General features: G+C 40.0%; 1 protein-coding gene across 1 annotated transcript; it reads left to right on the top strand.

The window, feature by feature from the left end:
• The first annotated feature begins 8,264 nt into the window (after positions 1-8,264).
• On the top strand, positions 8,265-24,978 carry slc24a2 (solute carrier family 24 member 2). Its single transcript, XM_076296003.1, has 10 exons — positions 8,265-8,335; positions 10,702-11,792; positions 18,467-18,502; positions 19,253-19,361; positions 20,195-20,290; positions 20,424-20,497; positions 21,665-21,799; positions 22,245-22,334; positions 23,546-23,712; positions 24,152-24,978. Exons 2-10 carry the CDS (start codon positions 10,860-10,862, stop codon positions 24,399-24,401), a joined length of 1,890 nt encoding a protein of 629 aa, XP_076152118.1. The 5' UTR covers positions 8,265-8,335; positions 10,702-10,859; the 3' UTR covers positions 24,402-24,978.

The following is a 24,978-nucleotide window of genomic DNA, read 5'->3' as shown; positions in this document are numbered from 1 at the left end:
GTCATCGTCATCCTTCGAGTTTGTTGGCGGACTAAACTGAACTTGGATGTAGTTGCGCCACCTATTGAATTGGGGTAGAATGTTATTCTTCACTGACATGTCATAGGCTACACTACTGAAATAGGTGGGTAACTGATGATGTTTCAGTCATTCTAGTCATTCTACTACGCATTCTAAAAGGGGAATGTTGCGCGCGGTTACACCCAAAAAGCAGGCTATACAATCTGTCATTTCCAACCTGTTTTAGCCTATCATTGCAATGGTGGGTCTGGCATGAATTTCAAATGCTGGGGGGATATCAGTTCCAAGCCATTCAATGTCTTGCAGACCATCAAATAAGCAGCTTCAGAAATGGTAACAGAACTCAACTTTACTTAAATTATTCAGCCAAAGAGGAGACATGTAACTCCTCTCCTATTTTCTCTCCACTTCCTCCCAATAGCCAGAATTAAATTTAAATCTCTCATTTTGGCCTATAGGACACCGACTAGATCTGCTCCTTTAATTCAATGATCAAGATGTACATCCCCAACCGCCCACTGGTTTTCTGATGAGCGTCTGTTGTGTCGACCAGACATAAACGCTAGGTCAAATTCAAGACTCTTTTCCTCAGTGGTTCCATGTTGGTGGAATGAGTTGCTAGTGCTCTCCGTTCCTGTGATAGTTTTGGGTCTTTCAAGAGGGGTCTAAAGGCATATCTGTTCAACATGTACTTAGTTCATTAAGCGCTTCTTATGTGTTATGGTTTGTAGTATTGTTTATTCTCATTAGGCTGTTGATTAAAGGCACCCTATGCAGTTTCAGGTAGCCTATTTTTGGCGACTCTAGAGCTCCCTTTACTTGCCGTTGTAAAAAGCCTACTTCTCTAGCTTGTTCCCTCTGTACACAATGAAAATACAGTCAAACTAACATCTTTACTCTCGTGTCACAATGCAACATCTCTCTACAGCCCAATATTTCTATTTCTGTCATAGTCCAATATGTGGGGCAGTCGTGGGCCTACTGGTTAGGGCTTCGGGCTTGTAACTGAAGGGTTCACCTCACTGTGTGTTCACTGTGTGCTCTGTGTGTTCACTAATTCACGGATGGGATAAATGCAGAGACCAAATTCCTTGTATACGCGGCCTAGAAACCTGATTTACATTTTACATTTACATTTTTTTACGGTTTACAGTGTAGACTTTACACCAACCTCCTCTCACTCTCTATGGGTGCTTAGTCAGTCAGAGGTGCAGTGTGGCTATGGGCTACTGCAGGATGAGGTGAAAATAAGCAGGATCAAATGAACATAGGCCTACATCTTTTAGTATGTAGAACCATACATCCACATCCAGATAATTTGGGCCCTATGACAGACAATAATTCTGGGGGGGGGGGGGGGGGGGGGGGGTTTGTCTCTCTGGGGGCCCCCTGTCAGTGCTGGGCCTTAGAGTCGTCCTAACCACCCCCCCCCCCCCCCCATACTACCTTGGTAACGTTTCACGATTCTCGCAAGATGTATCTGGGTCGGCAATTCTTGAAGTTGCATTACTGGTTCTCTCGGTAGCGACCCGCTACAGCTATGCAGCTATGGCTATGATAGGTGAATGATTCCCCTATTACAAGTTTGTTTACAATCAATTTGGCTTTGTAGAGGTTATAAAGGTAAACATCTTGCATAGTGTACCTTTAATTTGACATTGTTGTTTATTATTGATATTCTCCTTAATGTAATCCTACCATGCCATTGTTATTGTCATTATATTATATTATTGATTGAATGGACATTATTGTTTATTCTTGCTATTTTCCTTCATTTTCATTGTTTTATTTCATTAGGCTATTGATTGAATTGACATTGCTGTTTATTATTGCTATTCTCCTTAATGTAGTCTGACCAACATTTTAAATTGTTCCCTGTTAAATTTAAGTATTATATTGTTGATGTATGTCGCTTTGGACAAATCCCATAACCATAAGCATAACCATAACCATAAATTACCAGTAGATGGCACTGTTTCCATTAGCCAGCCACAGCCATGCAGCCAGTCTTCAGGAATGTTTCAGTTTGTTGTGTGCTGCCAGTGCAGATTTAAAGTTTTTTTTATTATTATTATTAAAAGTAACCATGCATTGCACAAAATACATTTCTACATCTTTATTTTAACCTGAAGGCCGATACCCTGCAGATGGCATGTAGTAAATACACCCTGCAGACTCTGATATACTGCACTATTTACCCATACAAATGTGTTTAGTCCCTATAAGAATATATCATGATATATTGTCTTCTATACTCAGACATGGGCAGTATTTTAATTATGAGTATTTTAAATACGTATTTAATTACTTTAGCGTATTTTGTCATTTGTATTTTGCAAGATTGGAAAAAATTCAATGTTGTTTGTAACAAAATACTTTGAGGGATTGTATTTAGAGTATTTCAAAAAGAAAAATCTGTCATTTTTTTTCTAAAATAAGCCAACATTTCAGCACTCAGTTAAATATACCTATAACCATGACAATAAGATATGCTTATCATAGTCTGGGAGACAAAGGCCAGAATCTTGGTGAACCTGGTTTTGTCGGTTAAAGTTTTTTTTTTTTTTTTTGTCCACCACAGACACAGCAGAAAGCGTCAAGATGACTCTGACTGAAGAGGGCAGATCCGTGGGTTGCTGCTACCAGGGTTTGTTCGGCCCCGGTCGGGTCGCCTGAGTGAGGGTGTATTATGTTTGAAAGACCCTAAACACCCAAAGACCTCAGGTAACATCACTGATGATGTGCCCTAGCATTGCATCATGAAGATGTATCTGAAAGAATGCTGTTTCTTGCTGCCTAGGGGCTAATCCATAATAATAGGGGAGGGTGCCCACCCGGTGATATCCCTTATATTCAGCTCTAAAGTTGATTTGATTTGTCCATAAAAATGCCAATTTCATTACCCTTTTCAAAGGACAAAATGTAAACCCATTTTTCCTTTTTCTTGCAGTAATATGCCATATTGTGACCAACTTAATAGTGTTAGAGCCAACTTTTCTCTTATACGATCCTCTCTGGATATGTCTGAAGTTGGAAAAAAACAAAAAGAAGAGTCAACTGAGGGAGCCAAAATGGTCAATACGGGTTGTAAACACAATTGTCAACTGTGTAAAGTGCTACAAGATTAAAATGTAAAAACGATACAAATAAGATACTGAGGGAGAACATTAGGACATGGACCCCATAAGACCATGACCTTTGACCCCATGACCTTGAGTACCTAAAAGCTACCTAAAGTACCTAAGATGTTCATTTTCACTACAGGACAGTATTAAAACCACTTAATGGATATGACATGAGGATTTATGCAATGGATAACATCCGCCGAGGTGTCCTGATATGCAGAAATAATGGAGTTTTCTCCACCAAGTTAATTCATTCTATATTTTAAGACACCTTACACAGTATGCTATTCTGTTTGTCCTCACGTTGCCAGTCATGTATGTAGGCAATAGGCATGTATTTATAGCACAAAAAGGGAAATGCTGTTCAGTTTAAAAAGAGGCCGACCTGTTAAATTTGTCATACTACTTTCATTGGTTACGGAAATGATGGTGGGTAGTTTGCTTTGTTACAGTTGATTCCACTGTTGCGAAGCGTGCTTGTTGTCAGTTCAATCACTGTTTACATTGATATGGGACAGTGATTACATTTTCTTTTAACCAGATCTACCAGTACTTCATAGAAGCCCCAATGTACAGAATTAATAGCCCTCCAGCCAGTCAGAAAATAGTATTTCTTGTCTCTTGTGAATACGTTTTTAATAATATACCTTGTAGTTTCTTTTAAAAGTTGGTATACCATGATTATTGTGTGGGTATTTTTGTATTTTCAATTACCAATTACTTGTATTTTAACGAAATACATTTTTCACATCAGTATTTTGTATTTTATTTTGTTACATTTTATGAGCCAGTATTTGTAGTTTGTAACAAAAAAATGTTTGATGTATTTGTGCCCACCTCTGTCTATACAGTACCAGTGAAAAGTTTATGGGTTTTCTTTATTTTTACTATTTTTACATTGCAGAACAAAACTGAAGGTCAATACTACACACCTTATGTACAGGCCTAAGCAAAACAGAGCAAACTAAATGTTTTGTAGTGTAGACTCTACACAAAACAGCCAAGACAGCTTCACACTCTTGGCATTCCCCCAACCAACTTAAGGTAGACATGTGGTTTTCCACCAGTCTCAAAGCAGTTTCCATACACGCTGAGCACTTTGTGGCTGCCAGTAGAGTTCAAAGCAGTCATGAAGGTTAACGGAGGCCACTTTGAAGAATATAAGGTTACACTTTACTTGACAGTATCGACATAAGAGCGACATGAATGTGTCATAAACAAGTCATAAACATTTATGACATAACGCTTCTGTCATTAAGTGACATTCAGTTTTTGTCATAACAAGTTAGGGTTAGGATTAGGGTTAGGGTTCATGTGTCATGACAGTGTCATATATGTTCATGACAGTGTCATTTCACTCTTATGTTGATACTGTCAAGTACAGTGTTACCGAATATAATACATTAAAGACAATTTGTTTTCTTCTGCATACTTATTACTACCCTAGGAATCCAGAGACTCGCGGGAGCACAATATCAATTTGCTCAGCGAGAGACTGGCAATGAGTAATGATGCACGTTACTTTTTCCCCTTGCATCGCGGGGAACCAATCACATCCGTGTATATAGGCGGGCCAGAGGAGAGCTAAACAGACGACAGTCATAGTGTTATCCAATTGCTTCGAAGTCTGGAATCAGTCAGTAAACATTGGTCGTATAGTGTTATCCAATTGCGTGCCGTGAGATTTAAAAATGCATGCTTGGAGCCGCCCCTCGAGTTGAGCCATTACTGTACATTAGTTGTGGCCAGACCCTTAATCTTTCGGATTTGGGTCTGGAATCTCCAGGCTAACTTATTACTTCAGTTAGTTCAAAATGCAGCTGCTAGACTATTAAGTGGGTTTAAGAAACGTGAGCACATAACTCCTGTGTTGGCTCATCTGTACTGGCTACCTGTGGAGCACAAAATTAACTTTAACACCACCAGCACCACTTTATTACCTACCACCTTATTGTCTTATTGTATTATTATTATTAATACAATTCTTTTTTTTTTTTTTATATGTGAAGCATTTTGGATCAATTCTGTTGTGTTAAATGTGCTATATAAATAAAGTTGACTTGAATTGCCTTGATAATTATATTGATATTTTATATACAGTACAGATACTTTTTTGAGCTTCGATATCCCTCAGCAGTGTACTGCCAGTCTTACTACCTCCCTATAGAGCAAGAACAAGAACCCAGACACGCCTCTGTTCAGACAGGCTTTATGTTTGGAGGTGATACAAAATTAGTATGTGCAGGAAGCTTTGCACATGACCAGATGTCAGTTAGCCTACTTCTGAATCAGGTGTAGCCAGCAATGTTAACATCCCCAGACACTGTGCCATGCAACTCCACTCCTGGCACGTAAGAGATTTGTATGTCATGCTTTTGTCTCTGTTAGAGGCTTATTGATTTATGGGACACTAGGCAAATACTGGCCAGGTCTCAAATGTCCAGTTTTAGATAGGTGCCTAGTTTGAGGTGGACAGTTTTTCACATCGGCAGCCCATGCTGCAGGTCTGCCTGCCTGCATCACCTCATGTGCACTTATGCAACCTCCACCTCCTTGGCTGTGCTAATCCGGTGAGATTTAGAGCCTCTGCCCGCCTCTCTGAAATCCTGCCACGATTAAAATAGGATTAGGCCTCATCTTCTGGACCTGATATCTCCATCACTTTCCCCTTGAGATCAAAGTTCCTGCTGAGCAAGGCACATTGGTCAGTGACAAATCCTCGGCCCCCTGCAAAGAGATCCCACCACAAGTGGTTCCTCTGTTATCTGCTTCCCCTGTCTCTCTGTCAGCCTTTTTTTCTCATTCATTCATTCATTCATTCATTCATTCATTCAACCTTTATTTATTCTCGGAGGGTCATTGAGGGAAGCCCTCATTTTCAATGAAGCCGAGATTACAGAAACAATGAAGTAACAAGATGTAAAAAGAGAGAAAAAAAGTAGGTATAGGTCTAGGCCTATAAATAAAATAAAACAAAGTAAAATAAATAAATAATAAGATAACATACATTACATTATAGAGGAGGAAGGGGAAAAATATATAAAATGTAGGCTACTACTTCTCGCTCTCTCTCGCTCTCATTCTCTTGCTCCTTATCCCTCTCTCCCACTGTCATTTTCCCAGAACGAGAGATGTGCTACTATATATTCAGAGCATCAAGCATATAGTGCCAAGGAAGAGTGTGAAGAACCATCTGCAAAAGAAAGTTTAAATAACAGACACCATTATGACTGCTTCATAGTCCCCCTCCCTCCTTTCTGTCATTTGTAATCAGAACTACAAGTTCTGTTGCAAGACAGTTCACACATGGATGTTGTATCCCATAACAGCATGGCAACCTCTGCCCTTAAGCATGGCTTACAGTAGATGCACCTTTGACCTGTTATTTTAATTCTCCTCTTCGTGCACCGTATGGTGCACTAGACAACTGTGTTGGGGATTAAAGACTGTGCTCCTTCTCTCTCTCTCTCTCTCTCTGCCATTGATCTGAGGGGTATTATGACAGATGGGCCTGTGAGCCTTGGTGCTTTCCAAGGCCTGGGTGCAACAACACAGTAGGTGTAGGTGTCCACTCACAGTCAGGGCAGAAGTGCTTTAAATTGAAAATCTGCTCATTTGAATTATTTGCCCTGTGAATTTGCAGTTTAGTGTTTGCATTGTCTGTTTCGTGGTACATTTGAAGTAAATTGAGCAATGAATTTGAGATAATATACTCTATATGATCTAATTAAGTAGATCTAATTGTACATATGAACAAATTAAGTATCTGATTTCATAACTCACAGCATGAAGTTTACCACTTTCACTGTGAACATCGTTTCCACAGTGTCCTTGTAGGACAAAATTAATCTGTTCCTTACTAAGACAGTAGTATAGTAAAATTGTCTGTTTTTATAAGTGAGGTTTTAGGCCCTCTTTCTTCCGTGTCTCTCAGACTCTTGTCAGCTGTCTCTATTGTCTCCTGCCCTGTATCCCAGAAAAGCCCTTTACAGCGAAAAGGTAGAGAACTGACCACAGTGACCAAGATAAGCTTGAATGTCCTCAGCCGAGACGGAGTCAGGTCTCACACTCCTCGCATTGGCAGCTATTAACAGACAGGCAGGCAGGCAGCAGATTTAGCACTTACTCCTCCTAATCTTCTCTTTGACAAAACGGCATTAATCTATCAATCTATACCGGTGGATTAACAAGCATTGTGTCATTTCTCCTTGTGGGTTGCAGACTCATGTTCCCAGGGTCTGAGACATTGAGATGTAATTTCATGTGTTTCAATTCAGGTGTGAAATCCAAATTAATCTGCGGAGGAAAGTCTCTCTTGCATGGTGAAGCCAGACTGACTGACTGGTTACATCATTTCTGACTTGGCTTAGGCCCTTCTGTCTAAACTTAGGCATGACCCTACCGAAGAGCAGCGTGAAGGTCATGCTACTTTAAGTGCCCAAGCACAGTGGCCCTGAGGTTGAGTTTCATCGCTGCAGGGGAACAAAGTGTCTGAGAAGTCCATGGAGTCACTGTCACAGCACTGATTCATAGATTAGCGTTTTAACCCAATGACAGCTTGTGCAGGGAAATTATCTGAATCTGCCCAGACAATCTCTCTGCAACTTCACTCAACTCAACTGTGTGCATAGTCAAAACCATGTACTTTGAAAGAGGCATAGCTTTACATCACACGATTAGTTGTCAGATAACAAGTAGGCCTAGGTCTATACTTCATATTTCATTCATCATTTTGTCACCTATTGTACATTGCTGGCAACATAAGCATGTGTGGATTTGTAGACTATATTATATGACTTTCCCAGTCGTGGTTCTTCCTGATAGTGACATAATGCAGAGAGCTCTAAGTGCACTTCTAATGAGAAAAAAAAATACTCAAACTAAATGATATCTCATCTGGCTCCTTACAGTTCTAGCAGTCGTGTGAGTCAAGGCGTTATAATGTAGAACTGTAAACCTATACCCATCTATATCATGGCCTAAGAGCAGGCGTGCTCTCTGGGATAGGACAGATGGGTGGGGGACGAGGTGTAATGCGGTCATCACTAGCTCCTCCCTGTACCTCGCTAAGCACTGTGTGGCAACCTCACATTTGATCTCTAAGCACGCATAGGCAGACGGTGAGATTTGCGTTCGCTGATAATTCCCTGGCCTCGGACTTCTCCTTTATCGACAAGACGAACACATTGGTAAACATTCTATTTCATTTTCCCTACTTTCTTTGACTTTTTGGACTTCTAGATGCGCCTTTTTAACCGATGACTTGATTGAACGCCAGAGACTGGAACCCCCCCCTGGCTCACATCTTAAAACGAGGTTCAAAAACATTTTATACAATAATTGTATGTAGCTTTATAGATACATAGACGTAGCGTAAGTAGCGATTCATGTTCTGCCTGTTTTGGTTTGAATTCAATGTTGGTGTGAATGTGGGAATTGGACAACTGCGTAAAGTGCACAAGGCAGTGTTAACTTCAGTCTATCTTTCTACTAATTGCTTTTGGATAATTTCTTAGTTTTGTAGTGTTGCATTGAATGTGTTGCATACTGTTGTTATAAATGTTGGTTTAGCCTGGAGGCCGCATATTATTGGCCATATTGCTGAAGAATGAAGGGAAGCATAACCTATGCCATTCATACTTTGCAATAGGCCTACATGACAAAACAAGTTATTAACATATATTAATTTGCTGAAATGAATCCATTGTCGTAGGCATGCACGTAAACTGTAGGTAGGCTAATGATGGTAATAATAATAATAATGATAATAACAATAATAAACGCAGTTAGTGAGGCGGCAAAGTGGGGTTGCGGGGAGAGCAGCGAAGGCTCAATGTGAAAGTAAGTCTCGTGTTAGGATGCGCCTTAAACCTTCTTATCCTAAACCCCATAGCCTTATTAGCCTTCCACTGAAGACGTTTTTAAAAGGATTTTAAAAAAAAATCTTATTTTACTTCATGGTGGTAGAATAGGTTATCAATTTAGGTAGAGTAATAGCCTACCAAAGCAAGTTTTTAGTGCTTCACAATTGCCCTGAGCAAAATAAAAAAACACTAACATAAGAAAACACAAATAACAATTTGGAAACAAGAGTCCTCAGCCTGGTGACTGTATTTTAGTAGCCTACTCAGCATAACCAGAACTTTCTACAGGTCACTGAATATATACAGTATCAAGTATGTCCAGTGCATTCACACTATCAAATGTTACTTGTAATGAAAGGGAAATATTATGGAGACTCATCTAGACTACTCACACTATCCATTATCATAGTAACCAATTCCATCCAGGTAGCCCATTCTTCTAGGCAGTGTAGGCTACTTTAGTAGGCTACCACCTGCTTCTGTCCTAACCAGTTTACTTAACCTTTCACCTTGAGGTCACCACTGACTGCTAGGTTTAAATAAAGGATCCAACCTATATTAAGCTACTGTAATACTGCAGCTTTTAATTAAATGTCATCGTTTTACCATTCTGTATAAAAGTCATATTTGGCCATAAAACTCACACAATTAAACAGTCATGGATAAACAGACTTACAAGATTTACTGTAGATTTACAAGCTTTACTCTAGATTGGGTTTATCTGCAAGGCCATGCATGGCCAGCGCCGTGTATGTTTAAATTCCAGTTAGGCCTACTAATGATAAGCAGACTTATTCATGCAGAAGAAACATGTTATAAAATGTTGCCAGCATAGAATGGCCACCCCACTGTAGAATTGAATTCTGTGAGAAAATGATGCCTAATCTCTCTAATGTCTGAAAAGATACTGTTCCAACTTAATTCCTGTCTGCTGTGGCAGTGGTGTGAAATCAGTGGTTCCCAATAGGCCACAATGGAATCAGTAGATCAGAAAATACTATACTGTGTACTGAACACTGTGGGGGGTGATGTGTGTTGATGTCATGCGTTTTTTGTCTGATTGCCATGTGACTTGCCACATGGCTAGTGCTAGCCAATCGGAGGCATGTAGTCACCAAGGACTAAGCCTCTCCAGTATTGCAGGCCAATCTGATCATGGCCGTTGAGAAGAATAATCTCAGATAATATACTATAAGCCTTTATAGATGTTTTATAACAGGTTATAAAGACGGTGGCAGATAAAAATCAGAATCGGAAGATGACATCATCAGATCATGACATCATGACAAAAGTACAAAAACAAAATGAATGATGTGCAAAAAGGGAATTTTAGTGAGATTACCTAAGCAGATCATATTATGATTATACATTATATTGGAATATTGACCTTATATAAACCTGACATATTTATTTCTGCATATTTCAGAATGCAAATGTGGCTTGATTGTGGCCTTGGTAGTTAGTGTTGCATACTTTACCACATACAAATGTTGTCCAAGCCAGATGCAGTCCCTGGGGATAGGGATATTTATGTAGTTGTGTAATGTTTTTTTTTACAAAGTTCTCTCTCTGTGTTTGATGATGGCCAATAATCCAGCAACCAAACCAAACATGGTGCCTTTTGTAGTTGTGCAGATGTTGTCTATGATTTTAATGCCTCTTTCTTTTCTCTCATTGTCTTTCCCTGACAGGAACTATTATGAGGAAACCTTTGGGGACTCCAGACCCTGTCAGGTACCGAGGCGCCTGCAGTTTTATTTAAAAAGCAAACAGCTGCACCATGTGCACAGGGCCCTAGGCCTGAAGCCACGACTGTTGGAGTCACACAAGCTCTCCCCTCTTCCCCATCATGGTTCTTCGCCCCCGCACAGACATGGGCCAGTGTGAGGCTCACTGGGACCCCCGGAATACAAGAAGTCATCGGCTTCACATGCGCAGAAAATTCCGGCCGTCTCGCATCATGGGATTCGTCCTGGTTTTGGTGGCGCTGTGTGTGCTCTTCTCTTGGAGTGCCTTGAAGTGGACGGTAGTGCCCGCTTACCAGAGCTGGTTTTTTGGTTCCTCTTCGTCCTCCTCTTCCTCCTCCTCGTCTGATGCCAGCCTGTTGTTGGAGACGGCGCCACACAGAACCCTGCTCTCCAGCGATAAGCACGCCAACGCCACTGCCTCCCCTGACGACCATCCCATTGCCATGCGGTCATCAGAGGAAGGTGGGGACTACCCCACGGACTTGTTCTCCCTGGAGGAGAGGAGGCAAGGCTGGGTGGCGCTGCATATGTTTGGGATGTTGTACATGTTCATCGCCTTAGCTATCGTGTGCGACGAGTTTTTCGTGCCAGCGCTGACTGTCATCACGGAGAAGCTGGAGATCTCCGACGATGTGGCCGGGGCCACCTTCATGGCGGCCGGTGGGTCCGCTCCAGAGCTATTCACCTCCGTCATCGGGGTCTTTGTCTCTCACAGCAACGTGGGCATTGGCACCATTGTGGGCTCGGCCGTATTTAACATCCTGTTTGTCATTGGGATGTGTGCAATCTTCTCCCGGGAGATCCTCAACCTCACATGGTGGCCCCTTTTCCGGGATGTGTCCTTTTACATCATAGGCCTGTTGATGCTCATTGTGTTCTTCCTGGATAACTACATCACCTATTATGAAAGTATCGGCCTCCTTTCGTGCTACATTTCCTATGTGACCTTTATGAAGTTCAATGCTTCGGTCGAAGTTAAGGTCAAGAGCTTATTGGGCCAGAACCAGGTGGATGAGCTGGACTCTGCTCCCAAGGTGAGTGTGGTCAATGATGGTTAGCAAGGGAGAAGAACCTGGGTTCAGAAGTCATGAGATTCACATCAGTCACCGGTAAACCATCTGAACTTACTGATACTGTAACCAGTAGGGAGACATTCTGGGTGCAGAATCAGCTGGTTCAGTTCACAACTGGGGCAAATACATGGTCACACCTACTCTTAGCACCTGAATTTATTCAATAATGATTTTTTCTGTCCATCTCCACTTAATCTCTTTATTGTACCCATCTTTTGGTAGCCATTGCTTCACACTTTACACTGTACTGAACTCAAAAATAGTGGTCTTGGCTTACTTATACCTAGAAGTTCTTTCTGTGATGAACCATAGTTCTCAAAATGAAGTTCTGGGGGATAGTGGGATGTGCCATCCAAAACCTTCTATCTTCATCTACTGATGGATAAAGATTTGTCTTAAGGTGTCACCTGTGCAGTGCTGGCATTGGTAGTTCCTTTATGGTATGTGCTGACTAAGCTCTCATTTTGCGCAGGCAGAGGTGATCTTCAGGCTACCCAAGGACTTGGGTCCCAGCCAGATCAGTTAGCCATACTTACTTACTGTGCCTAACTAGAGCCACCAGAAACTAGCTTACCTGCTGAACACTAACTCCTCCTCCAAATCCCAGTCCCCCACACCAATTCCAACACTCCCAGCAGGTCACAAGGCCTCTTTTGGAAGCTGGTAAGCCTGTCTTAGAAGGCCTCAAATGTTTTTTGGGGGTAATTGATATATGCCACTTAACAATAATGCAAAGTATAATTGGATGAAATGCCATATTTGAGTAATTTACATTTCAGCTATCACCTGTGCGGCTAATGAGTTGCTCCATCATGTGACCAAATTCTGACCTCCTTACAAATTAGAAACAGCATTGTATTATAGTGTATGTTTCTTGACTGTAATTTGAGAACAAACAAAAACAATGTATTTTACCAGAGGATTGAGTACACAGAGCAGTGTGTCCCTTTGTGATGGGAATACTCCTGGTACCCTAGTTCCCCCACGACCCAGGCATGTGTCCTTTCCTGTTTTACTGAGTCAATCAAGGAACGGCATTCATTCAAAATCCAACATTTTTTCCCATTTCCCCTAAACTCACAGAGTGATATGGACTGAAAAAGGTTGTTAGTGCTTGTGGGAAGTAACTTCAAGCGTGATGCGATATCAACCCCAGTTGGAAGAACCTTAGCTTGCGTGGCAAATATTCTCAGACAGCATAAACACGGACCAGCCACACAATGACACAATCCCCTGTAACTAGCATACCATGAGTTACATTCAAGAGTTCTATCTAAATAACCAGATAAGAATCAAACCATTTTTTTTTCTTTTATTAGAGTTTTTAACTTGTCAGGGTTATCAAAGTCACAGAGCATTTTGCCAACATGATGGACCTGAGGTTAATATGAACCTTCAGACCTTGCAGATCAAACGCCATTCACATTCACATGTGTGTTCTGTACTGCATGCTGTAAGCTTGTGTAATGACTTGCTTACTGATCGTATACTGTCTTTATAATGTCGCCTCACAAACTGCACAGACAAAACAGGTGATCAAAGTTAAGCAAAGCATAAATGCTAAATCAATGGAACTCAGCCATTCAAATTGGCAACTAAAGCAATAACTAGAGTATACAGTGATGCATATCATCTTCTGAAAGATATGTCAAACCTGTTGTGTTTCTTTTGTGCAGTTGGAGTCCGATTCATTACTTTCTGATGCTATATGCAATCCGTCATACGGAGCACAGGTGAACTGCAATAGTTTCAGCTTGTTTCAGCAAAGTAGAGATCCCTTCTTGCAAGCATCAGGGACATATACTGTACCCACTACCACTGTAGTCTTGCAGGAGAAACAGCCAAAAAAAAATCATTTTGTTGAACATGTAAGGATGTTGTTCCATATTTTCCAAATCATCCATATACAACAAACATACAGTATATGATTCCAGCAAGCAGTACTTTTAAATGTACAGTATCCATGTACAAACGTTGGATATCGGTATAAATTAAAATAATACATTTTTGTATTTGCTGTACAGTATTTACACTATTTATCCAATTTCAAGACACATACTTGTGTCTTGATGGTTATTCTTCTTGCATTGGCAAGACTACTTACCTTTAAAGAAAACCAATGATCTGTGCAATTACTCAGAGGGGGATAGCTAAAAGTAAATAAGTAGCACTCATTTAGTTTTTTTTACATTTGGCAAACAAACTTTTGAACTAACTTTATTGCTGTTGGCAGAGGCAGGTTTCATGTGGTCCAACAACCCATGAACTATGTTTGGCTGCTCCCTGGGCTAGTTCAGAGGTAATCCCAATTCAAGCTTGTGATCCAATTAGCTTACCTATATATAAACAGGTGCCTCTGACTGTCCCCAGAAAATCACAACCCCCACTTCGCATGAAGTACGTAGAGTAGTCCTCTGAAACATTTCAACATGCTGAGGCTTAGTCTGTTTAGTTCAAGACCTCTAACGAATAGAGAAGAGAACTGAGACTGAAGTGTCATTATGAGAGCTCACAATTTGCTTGGAAATGTTGTGTCTTCCACCCTTGTGTTTCTAAGTCAGAGTCAGAAATACTTTAAATCCCTTATCAACTGCTTACCAAGAGTGACGGGAACAAACCCCCTGTGAGTTAACAGAGTGGCCTATACATTCCACTACCATATGGTTAATGAAGTGGTTATAATATATATATTGCATTGGATATTGTTTTACTTGTTTTGGAAAAGTCTCACTTGTAGTCTAAAGTGGCCATGAGTGGAAATCTAAATTGAAATGGAAAAATAGCATGTACAGTGAAGTTTTTGAAGAATACATTTTTATAGCCATTATATTATTGTAGACAGTTTCAGGAAACAATTGAAGAATGCAAGATCTTGAGGATCATGAGATAAATGCTATATGGGCACTTCATTAGGGTGTTAATTGAGGTGTTTGCCATTGTTACTCACAATTACAACAGCTATACTCCAGTGTGTGCATCGTGTCCTTTGCTATGTATGTATTCTAATGGTATTTGAGATGTGTGTTGGAACTGTAAAAATAAGTCCACCACAGCAAATGTGAGCAGATCAAAAAGGCTGAAAAACGTCAGGTTTAGTTGTCACATTGTGGCTTGTTAAGGTTGCTCTGGGAGTTCACACACTGGGTTGAAAGTCACTTGTGTCTAAATGCGCTTATCCCTTTCCATTAATCCTCTTTAGTTCTCCAGGGACTTTTTTACCCAAGTGTGGCCACTCCTTAAAGAAGCTATATGTCTTATTCAGAGATGCCACATTCTTTGTGCCTTTAAGATAGCAGTTTTTCCGGTGGCTGTGTACTTTTAAAAGTAATGTTGTTAAAGCAAATTATTTGCTTTAAAGTCTGACTTTCGGTTCAATGTGAGAATATTCATTGTGTCTCTTTTGTAGGGAATGATGTACAATGGGTCAGAGTAAGGAATCACAAACTAACAGTTTAACAGAAGACAGCACATAGAATTAAGAGGGCAGTTGCACAACAAAGGTTTGATAAATGTATAAAAAATATGAAGCCAGATATTTGCTTTCATGTAAGAGGTTTTAGATAGAGTAAGAGTTTTAGTGTACATGTTGCTGAATGGGTGGTCTGGAAAGCCGGTTATGGGTAGCATTATGGCAGGCACCATGCACTTAGAGGCTGATAGTGTGAGATGTATGCTCCATATCTCATTACAAATACTAGATAGATAGATAGATAGATAGATAGATAGATAGATAGATAGATACTTTATTGATCCCCAGGGGAAATTCAAGAAATTTAATTTTCATTTAGAGACAAGTTGCTTTTGTGTTTGTGTACTGATGGAAGAGTTGACAGAGAACTGCAGAGGTAACAATCCCTGCTAAAATAAACTCCTTGAAATAAATCTGCAGGTGGTAACAGCCAATTTCCAATGCAGTGACTACTAAATAACATTTCAGTTAAGATGCCGAAGGTGTGGTAATGCAGACATGGACAAACTAGAATCACCTATTATTGTCATGGTTAATGGAAAAAAGCTCCATTATCCATTAGGAAATCAGTGTGTGTCTCTGCTGCATAACTGCCATAAATTGTGCTCATACTTGCATGCAGGCAACACATCTAGGCAGGGTCTCTGCAGTCTGTAATAGTTAGAGTTTCTAATTGATTCCTGGTGAAGATATTCTGACAAATCATCTCATGATACCAGCTCAGGACGTATTTACATAATTATCCCTTGAGGCATTAATCTTATTATGGTGAGTAAGATAGCAGCCCCTTACTAGTTGGCTTACAGTGTATTTAGATCATGTCCAAGAGCAGAATTGTGCTATCCTTTGCTGTAGTTCACAGTAATTGTAAGCTCTACTGAGAGATATGATAGTAATTTCCCCAGGAGACTTTCCAATTCATCTCACAATGGAGCTTCCATTCTCCATAGTTGCAGTATATGGTGGGCTCTCTTTGGTTGGGCTAGTCTCTTATCATGTTGTCATTGCTGCTCTAAAACAGGCGGTTACACTTCACTTGAAGGTATCTACATAAGAGTGACTTGACACTGTCATGAACGTGTCATAAACATTATAAACAAGTCATAAACGTTTATGACATAACGCTTCTTGTCATTAAGTGTTATTCTGTTTTTGTCATGACAAGTTAGGGTTAGGGTTCATGTGTCATGACAGTGTCATGTGTTCATGACAGTGTCATGTCACTCTTATGTAGATACCTTCAAGTAAAGTGTTACCGAACAGGCTTTTCTCTTTCTGTGTTTAAGCTAAGACTCACCAATCAGCTTACAGGAAGGTGTGGCAAGAGGGAGAGGGTTCTGAAACGTGAGTGTCGTAACTCCCAGCAGTGAGGGAGGAGCACAGAGCTTAGGGTCAGGGAGAAACGTGCAACGTCCTTAAGCTGCAACAGGACATGGCAGTGATTAGACTCAATTACCCTGCCTGTGCTCAGGTTCCCATGCCAACCTATTTTTGGCTGCAAGTACCTGCACACTTGATATCAAGGTGTCAATTTGAACCTCCATGTATGCATAACTTTTGACAATGAGAGCTGACATTTTTGACAGTGTCAAAAGTATATCATATTATTCTAGCTAGCCGAGAATCTTTTATTGGAGGACACCAAAGCTGTCAACAGACAAATGGATAGAGATTAATATGAGGAATGGATTTAGTAAGATTAAGAACAGTAGAATATTCTGACATTTGAACACACATGCACACTAAAATATTTTCCATTTGTGATGTCTAATCCTGTCAAAGGTAGCTTTTTACTGATGCATCACCTCCCTGCTATGTGTTTTGTGTGTGTTCAAAGGCAGTCTTTCCACAATATATCTGCTATTTTCTGCTATGTTCGAGAGAAAAAAATTAGTACCTTTGATTTAGAGACAAGTTGCTTTTGTGTTTGTGTTTGTTTGAATGTTGCTCCTTATCCAACACATCACACTTCTCAATTCAATCTGACTGTTCATGTTCATTTAGTCTTTTTCACAGGTCAAATTATTATTATAACTACATTCAACATTACCTCTTTGTGCTCAGTTTTGTTGATAACCTCTCCGAAACATATTTTAGCTGTATAGACATATTTTCCTTGCATCATGAAGTTAATTTTGAACATGGAGGTACAATCACTAATTTTGTCATTAACTGGTATTACAGTCTTAACTATATATGGCAATTAACTCAAATCTCCTTGATTGCACTATTTGAGCTTTTGTGCTGGTCCGTCTCGATGAAATAAGCCTACAGGAGATATGTCTGTCTGAGATCATTTGCCTCGCTCCAAAGCCAAACAGTTTTTTCTGTAAACATGGAAAAGCTTTATTTCCCACAAGTTACATCTCACAAACAAAAATACTGCTTGCTATGGTATCATACTGTATCCACATTCAAGTTAAGAATAACACAGCAATTGTCTGTTTCTTATGGCAGATTTAAAAATGACAAGTACTGTATATGTCCTGTAAAAGATGCTGGTGCGTCCTTGCTCAGTAAGCCCTCTTCAAAGCAAATGCCAGTGTCTGCAGACTCAGTTACTGAACCAGGTTTTATCACGGGTTTATAACTGTGTCAAATCATTTTGTGTACACTCACAGAACAGATAACAAGAGCCATTCTTAAGGGAAGTTTCAGTGCCTTGGTAGAATTAAATGATTTATAGTTGACACTATAAATTGATACTATTGATACTATATATTGACACTAAAAATTATTCTTTTGATGGACAGGGCATGGCTTATTTGATACCACCAATAGCAAGCTCTGCAGGCCCCTTTTCTCTAACAGTGAACTGCAGCTAACATTTCATTTCAACCAGGCACTGAAACAGCTACCTGTATCATACAGCATCTCCTCTAGCACAGCGAAGGAGCAAATTTAAGGATTTTATCATTTGAAATGTGGTCATTTGAGTGTCTGTGTGAGACTAGTCTGCAGACACCGTCTTTAGTGTAACATGTTTAAATGTATGCATTAATGGACTTATATCCGACCACAGTAGAACTCCATGCCAGGCTGCTTTCATTTGGACCTGCCTAGTTCATTTCTGCCTCTGTCGCGCACGTCGGCAGTTATGCATATAGCTACACAGTCAGTAACACAAAATGATTATGCTCACAGTCTTCTGTTCTCTCCTCTAAAGGCTCCAGAACCCGAGCCTGATGAGCACAAGTTATCGGTATGTTCATTTTGTTTATTTTCAAGTATTTCGTTATGGTTTGTATAATATTGTTTATTTCCATTAGGCTGTTGATTAATTTGACATTGTTGTTTATTATTGATATTCTCCTTAATGTAGTCTTACCATGTTATTGTTTTTATATTATCGATTGAATGGACAGTATTGTTTAATATTGCCTTTTCCCCTCATTTTCATTGTTTATTTCATTAGGCTATTGATTGAATTGACATTGTTGTTTACTATTGCTATTCTCCTTATTATAGTCTGACCAACATCTTAATTTGTTCCCTGTTAACTTTAAGTATTATATTGTTTTGTATTTGTGTGTCGGACAAAAGCGGAACCATAACCATAACCATAACCATTTCACCCAACTCTCAATTATTTGTTTGACATGAAAATTTGCAACTTTATCTGAAAGTGGGATCTATATATTTTCTGTTATGCTATATCTTATGCCATTTACAATCATTTCTGCTTTTGTGCAAGTATCCTTAGCTGTGCAGCTGAAGGAGGATGCCATTACTTACTTTTTAATGTCTGTTTGTCATGTAAAGATGATAACTTTGACTTATATTCAAAGTAATGTAAAGTTCAAGAAAGCATGCATTTTATACAGAATTAATGTATGCTAATGACTTGATGCCAATACCCTCATGTAGTTAGCATCTTACATAAAAGCATGAATGGGAAAGCTAAATTGATTGCCGGACATTGGTGCTAATGTGGACTGGTGACTGCCCACAGGCTAAGCCTCGCCTGCAGAGAGGAGGAAGCTCAGCATCACTACACAACACCCTGATGAGGCACAGCATCTTTCAGCTCATGATCCACACGCTGGACCCACTCAGTGAAGGTACACGGTGACTCATTCCCACCCAGTGGGATGGATGGGAAGACCCAAGGGGATCTTCTGCACATGCATGCTTGATTGTTAGCCTGATATCAGGTTTGAGGCATAGGGAAGGGTCAGGAATGATGAACTGTATCCTCTCCATGTCCTCAAACAGGCATTCAAACAACGGGTCTTCTATAAAATGGTTGGATAGCGTTAAGGGTTGGGCAAGACTGATGTCACTGCTTGAGAGTTGCTGTCTAACATTGTTTTATGTTATAGTTATATATCCAAGTGTGTTTTATTAATGAGATGCCTATCAAGTGCACAGGAGACCATGGATACATGGTCCCAAATCATACCTATGTTGTACACATTGACTATACACATTTGAAGACTTTAATAATTAGAGAACAGTGGTCTATAAACAACTGGTGGCTTAAATAGTTACAGAACTAAGCCAAAAAGTGTGCTGATACACAAAAGATTGTTGATAAGGGCGGAAAGTGTTATGAATGGTCAGTATGTGTGCATGTTTCTGAGTGGTCAGTATGTGCGCATGTTTCTGAGTGGTCAGTATGAGTGCATGTTTCTGAGTGGTCAGTATGTGTACATGTTTCTGAGTGTGTTAAGTGCAGCCTGGTCACTATTTAAGGATCTCAGATCTTGCTGGGAACATTCCTAAGCCAATCAATGCCTGTCAACTGAACCTTGTGTAGTCCATCCATGTTACATAACAATCGGAATGCACAGCATACATGACATGCCTGCCTAATTGCGTCATGACAAAGCATCTTTTCTGTTATTTATGTGTCTGTATGGGTTTTCACGCATTTCTCTTTTTTTGTGCCCAGACACTGATTATTCTACTTTTTCAGGGAGATTCAAAGAGAAAGTTGTTCAAATGCGTAACATTGCAAAGAGGAAAGGCGAGGACGAAATCAATGGGGGTTGGTACTATCTTGCATTGTAGAAATAACAATACCACAAAAGCAATCCTTTTTTTTTGCACATTAATATTGTTTTAATTTTTAAAACAGAATCTGTCCAGCATCCTCAACTGTATATTTCCCTCTTCTGCAGACAAAAATCTCCCCAACAGCTCGAATGTTGCAGTGGAGGTCACACCACCCATGAATGGCAGCGCTGTTGGAGGGGTAAGGGTGTCAGTCCAGTGTGCTTATACTCACAGGTCCCTGTATACTGTATATCCGTGTCCATGTCAGTCCTTCCAAGAACAATTCACACCATCAAAGGCTGATGTAGGGAGTAGACTTTTCATTCACCCAGGAAAAAAGATGCAAAGTTAGGGGCAGCCGTGGCCTACTGGTTAGTGCTTCGGACTTGTAACCGGAGGGTTGCCGGTTTGAACCCCGACCAGTAGGCACGGCTGAAGTGCCCTTGAGCAAGCCTTACCCCTCACTGCTCCCCGAGCGCCGCTGTTGTTGCAGGCAGCTCACTGCGCCGGGATTAGTGTGTGCTTGTGCAAATGTGTACATGACACCTACAAGAAAAATCAATTCCTTGTTCTAGTTTTGACTATTGAGCACCGCTGTTACAAGATGTATAATCAAGTTTTGGTGTGTAGAAATATGTTTTCAATATAATGTTTTTTTTATTTAATTTAAGTAAATGTGTATGAGCAGCAGTGATCTGAAATAATCAAAGCTTACAGTTTAAACTCAGAACTGAAACTCAGTGATAGGCTTGAGGCTCCCTCCATCCCACAGCCGGATTGTGGCCACACTTATACCTTTACTTAATATAGTTATATATATATATATATATATATATATATATATATATATATAGTTTTTCTATAGTTTTTTTATATTACCTTGCCTACTCTCTTATATGTCCATATTTATTTTATGTTGGTCTCTAGACTTTATTCTTGCACTGTTGCACTGTTGGACTTACTCATTTGCACCATTACCATGACACTTACTCACACAGAGCACCTTACCTTACTATGCACAGAGAATCACAGGCTCAGTCCCTGCCTCAGTCATTGCAAGTGCCTCATGATTAATCACCCACTATGTGGATACTGTTTTTAGACTTGATTTAGATTTAGTGTTATTTAGTATAATTTGTATTTTAGTATATTCTTTATCTTCTACTGTCCTTATTGCTAAGTTGTGTTTTTTATATTATATACTTTTAATTACTTTTTTTTGCTGTTAGTGAATGTTGTGTGTGATGTCTGTATGCTACTGAGACCTTGAATTTCCCCTTGGGGATCAATAAAGTATCTATCTATCTATCTATCTATCTCTATCTTGACCTCATCAGAGTCATGTTTGTATTTCTGTATCATCCAGGAGGAGGAAGAGGAAGATGAGGATAAGCCCCTGAGTTTGGCATGGCCAGATACCAACCGCAAGAGACTGACATACCTCCTCATCTTTCCTATTGTCTTCCCTCTTTGGCTCACCTTGCCGGATGTCAGGAAAGATGTGAGATATTTTGCTGCTTTGAGACAGGGTTAGGGTTTAGTGATCAAAATCAAGCCAGATTAATGAAGCACTGAAGTAGCAACATATCATTTGTGGCAGCTAGTTTAAAAAGTGAATTGACTGTCACCAATAAGTTTAATAAGATTCCGAAGGATTCACATTGCCAAGACATAAATACACTGCACTACACTACCTGCAGGTTAGTTCAATAAAAAGGTAAAGTGGTACTATCAGTTCAATGGTCCATTGGTCTAAGGCACACATCAACTCCTCATGGATTTCTTATTTTTTAGGGTTTAGATGTTAAAATAAATCGCAATCAAATCTTTCTGAACAAAAATCTGTTACTAAAGCCCATTATAGCAAAATGTGAGAATTAACACAGTGAAAATGTTACTATATAGATAATTATGTTCTAATGGAGTCCTCATCATTTTCCCTTCAGTCTGCAAAGCCGTTCTTCCCTATCACCTTCCTTGGGTCCATCAGTTGGATCGCAGCATTCTCCTATCTGATGGTGTGGTGGGCTCACCAGGTAAGCATTTGACAAGGACATTCCACACAAGCCCTATGATTTAAGAGAATATTGTTTCTTTGTTGGAGCCCAATTATGAATCTCCCTTCAAGCAAAAGTACTGCATAAAGGTCATGACAGCTCCCATCAATCGAGTTGACTTAATCATTACTAGGATTGGGTATCGTTTGGGTTTTATCCGATACCGGTGCTAAATCGATACTTTTAAAAAAACGGTGCCGGTGCCAAAACGGTGCCTGAACCGGTAGGCTACTTTGTTTTTACACGAAAATAGTCTAAAGCATGAATTGCTTTTTTTTATTGATTCAAATTTGAACATGAAATTAAACTGTTATATTCAATTTACTATCAATATCTCATTGATTCTACGCTTAATACATTTAAATGTTAAAACAGCTTGCCATATATGTACAATGGTAAGATCTGCTTTCAAGTTTATGTAATGTAGGCGGCTTGCCATAGAGTATGTTAAAACCGCTTGCCATGGAACTGGCAGGTCGGCACCGGTGCCATATAAGAACCGTGTTTCGGTGCCCAACCCTAATCATTATTGATGAATTTAAGTTAAATGTACTGAATTCACAGATTTTAGCAAATAATACATATTCAATAGCCATTGTGTGCCTCCACTGTTTCAGCCTCACAAATAGCCTGTTACCATCAAACCTAAGTGTTTATACAGTATGCATATATATATATATACATAATTAATACAATATGTTTTCTTCATAAATTGCAGCATCTGTTTGGCATTCACATCACCTCTGTTTCACTTTGACCTATGGTCTAACATTTGATTGATTGCAGGAGGTCATGTATCTGGGGAATATCAGACAGCTTGTTCTGGCATGCTAAAAAAATCCTCTTATCGTAAAGCCAATTAACTGTTCTTAGCAAGCAGACAAACACTTTAAAGTCCTCTCGTTGCTTAATCCAAACAAAGAGTCAACACTGCAAGAGATATACAGTTCTGGGTGCAATGCTTTCATTGTTGTTCTCAACTTAAAATACAGTTTTGAAAATGAAACCACAACAATGCACATCACAACAAATACACAAGTGTTTTGGTGTTATGTAATATTATATTTGGGGGTGTTTTTAGAAATTAGGTGTTTTTGCATGCAAATGAATTAGTGTAGTTGGTAATCCCCTCATGTTTATCTTAAATTTAAGGGAACATGTTATACAGCTATTGTCAACTTCTTTTGCAGGTTGGAGAGACCTTTTGGATTACAGAAGAGATAATGGGATTGACTATATTAGCCGCTGGTACCTCAATCCCTGACCTAATCACCAGTGTCATAGTGGCTCGCAAAGGTCTTGGAGACATGGCTGTGTCAAGCTCTGTAGGGTCCAACATATTTGACATCACCGTTGGGTAAGAATGATGCACACAATGCTGATGAAAGCCCAGTAACTCATGAGCAAACGTAGATACAATCCAAGACATTGTTTCGACCTTTAATACTCATCAATCAATCAATCAATTCATCAATACTTACCACCTTTTTTTATGTACAAGTGTGTTTCATACATTTGGTGGCTCATAAATAATACACAAATTTTTGTTTGCAAAGAAATGTCCAAGATTGCAAAACATATGTCACTCAAAAGGCCTATCAAGTTCAGAAAATGACAACACAAGACATTGTAAATGTCCGTGAAGTCAAGCAGTTTCATCAAGCCAGACACAGTTGGCATAGTTTTGTAATTTCTGAGCTATTCATTCTTGTTTGCATGTGTGAGTAGTTCAACTTTTGTGACCCTCTCCAAACCCTCAACCGATTGATTCTAACTGCTGCGTTTCCTTTCTGTAGGTTGCCATTTCCCTGGTTGCTGTATTCGTTTGCGAACGACATGGCATCAGTGTCAGTAAGCAGTGCTGGGCTTTTCTGTGCCATTGTCCTGCTCTTCCTCATGCTGCTGTTTGTCATCATCTCCATCGCCGCCTGCAAGTGGAGGATGAGCAAGCTGCTCGGTATGCTCATGTTCCTGCTCTACTTCGTCTTCCTCATTGTGTCCGTCATGCTGGAGGACAAAGTCATCAGCTGTCCCGTGTCCATCTGAGCATGAGACCGCTGGCCTCCCCTAGCCTGACCAACCATGAGACTTCACAATACTCGCGCAGTGTTCACGCAAATGCATGTGTGGACACCAACATCTGCACTGTGGACGCCACTGCTGAGGTCTTCTACTCTTTTGTACTAAAACTCAAAGACACCATTCTCCTCTTCCACACCCCCTAACATGGGGTCAGGTCATCTGGACACCAAGAGCAGACACCAAGCCTAAATATAACATCAGAATAAAACCACACAGCTATGGGGGTCTACCTATAAATGCCCATAATATAGTATTGCATCAAGTGATACTGGTGGAATTATGTCTTCAAAAGATTTACACGAAAGCAAAAAAAAGAGACTGCTGACTGTGTTTTCCCACCTGAGGACACACTATGAGAGCAGCTATGGCAAACCAGCTGTCAGTCCAAAATGTTGCTTCTGCTGCTGCGGCTGTGATCTGGGACAAGAGCACATGAAGTGACTGAACTAGTGATACCAAAAGTCTGAAGACATAACGATATGAGGATATCATGCTACAGGAGCACAGGATGGCAATGCACAAAACACAGGGACAAGTGAAT

This window comes from Alosa pseudoharengus, unplaced genomic scaffold (genome assembly GCF_046254945.1).
Source record: "Alosa pseudoharengus isolate Yale_2024_CS ecotype anadromous, Long Island Sound unplaced genomic scaffold, YU_APseudo_1.1 YU_APseudo_1.1_scf_2, whole genome shotgun sequence".
NCBI lineage: Eukaryota > Metazoa > Chordata > Actinopteri > Clupeiformes > Clupeidae > Alosa > Alosa pseudoharengus.
This window is presented reverse-complemented; position numbering and strand designations above follow the sequence as displayed.

Excerpts from the sequence above, each read along its gene's own strand:
- slc24a2 (XM_076296003.1), top strand. The coding sequence starts at position 10,860 with ATGGTTCTTCGCCCCCGCACAGACATGGGCCAGTGTGAGGCTCACTGG. Across the intron at positions 19,362-20,194 it reads GCTGGACCCACTCAGTGAAG|ACACTGATTATTCTACTTTT; the intron begins GTACACGGTGAC and ends TTTTGTGCCCAG. Across the intron at positions 23,713-24,151 it reads ATATTTGACATCACCGTTGG|GTTGCCATTTCCCTGGTTGC; the intron begins GTAAGAATGATG and ends TCCTTTCTGTAG.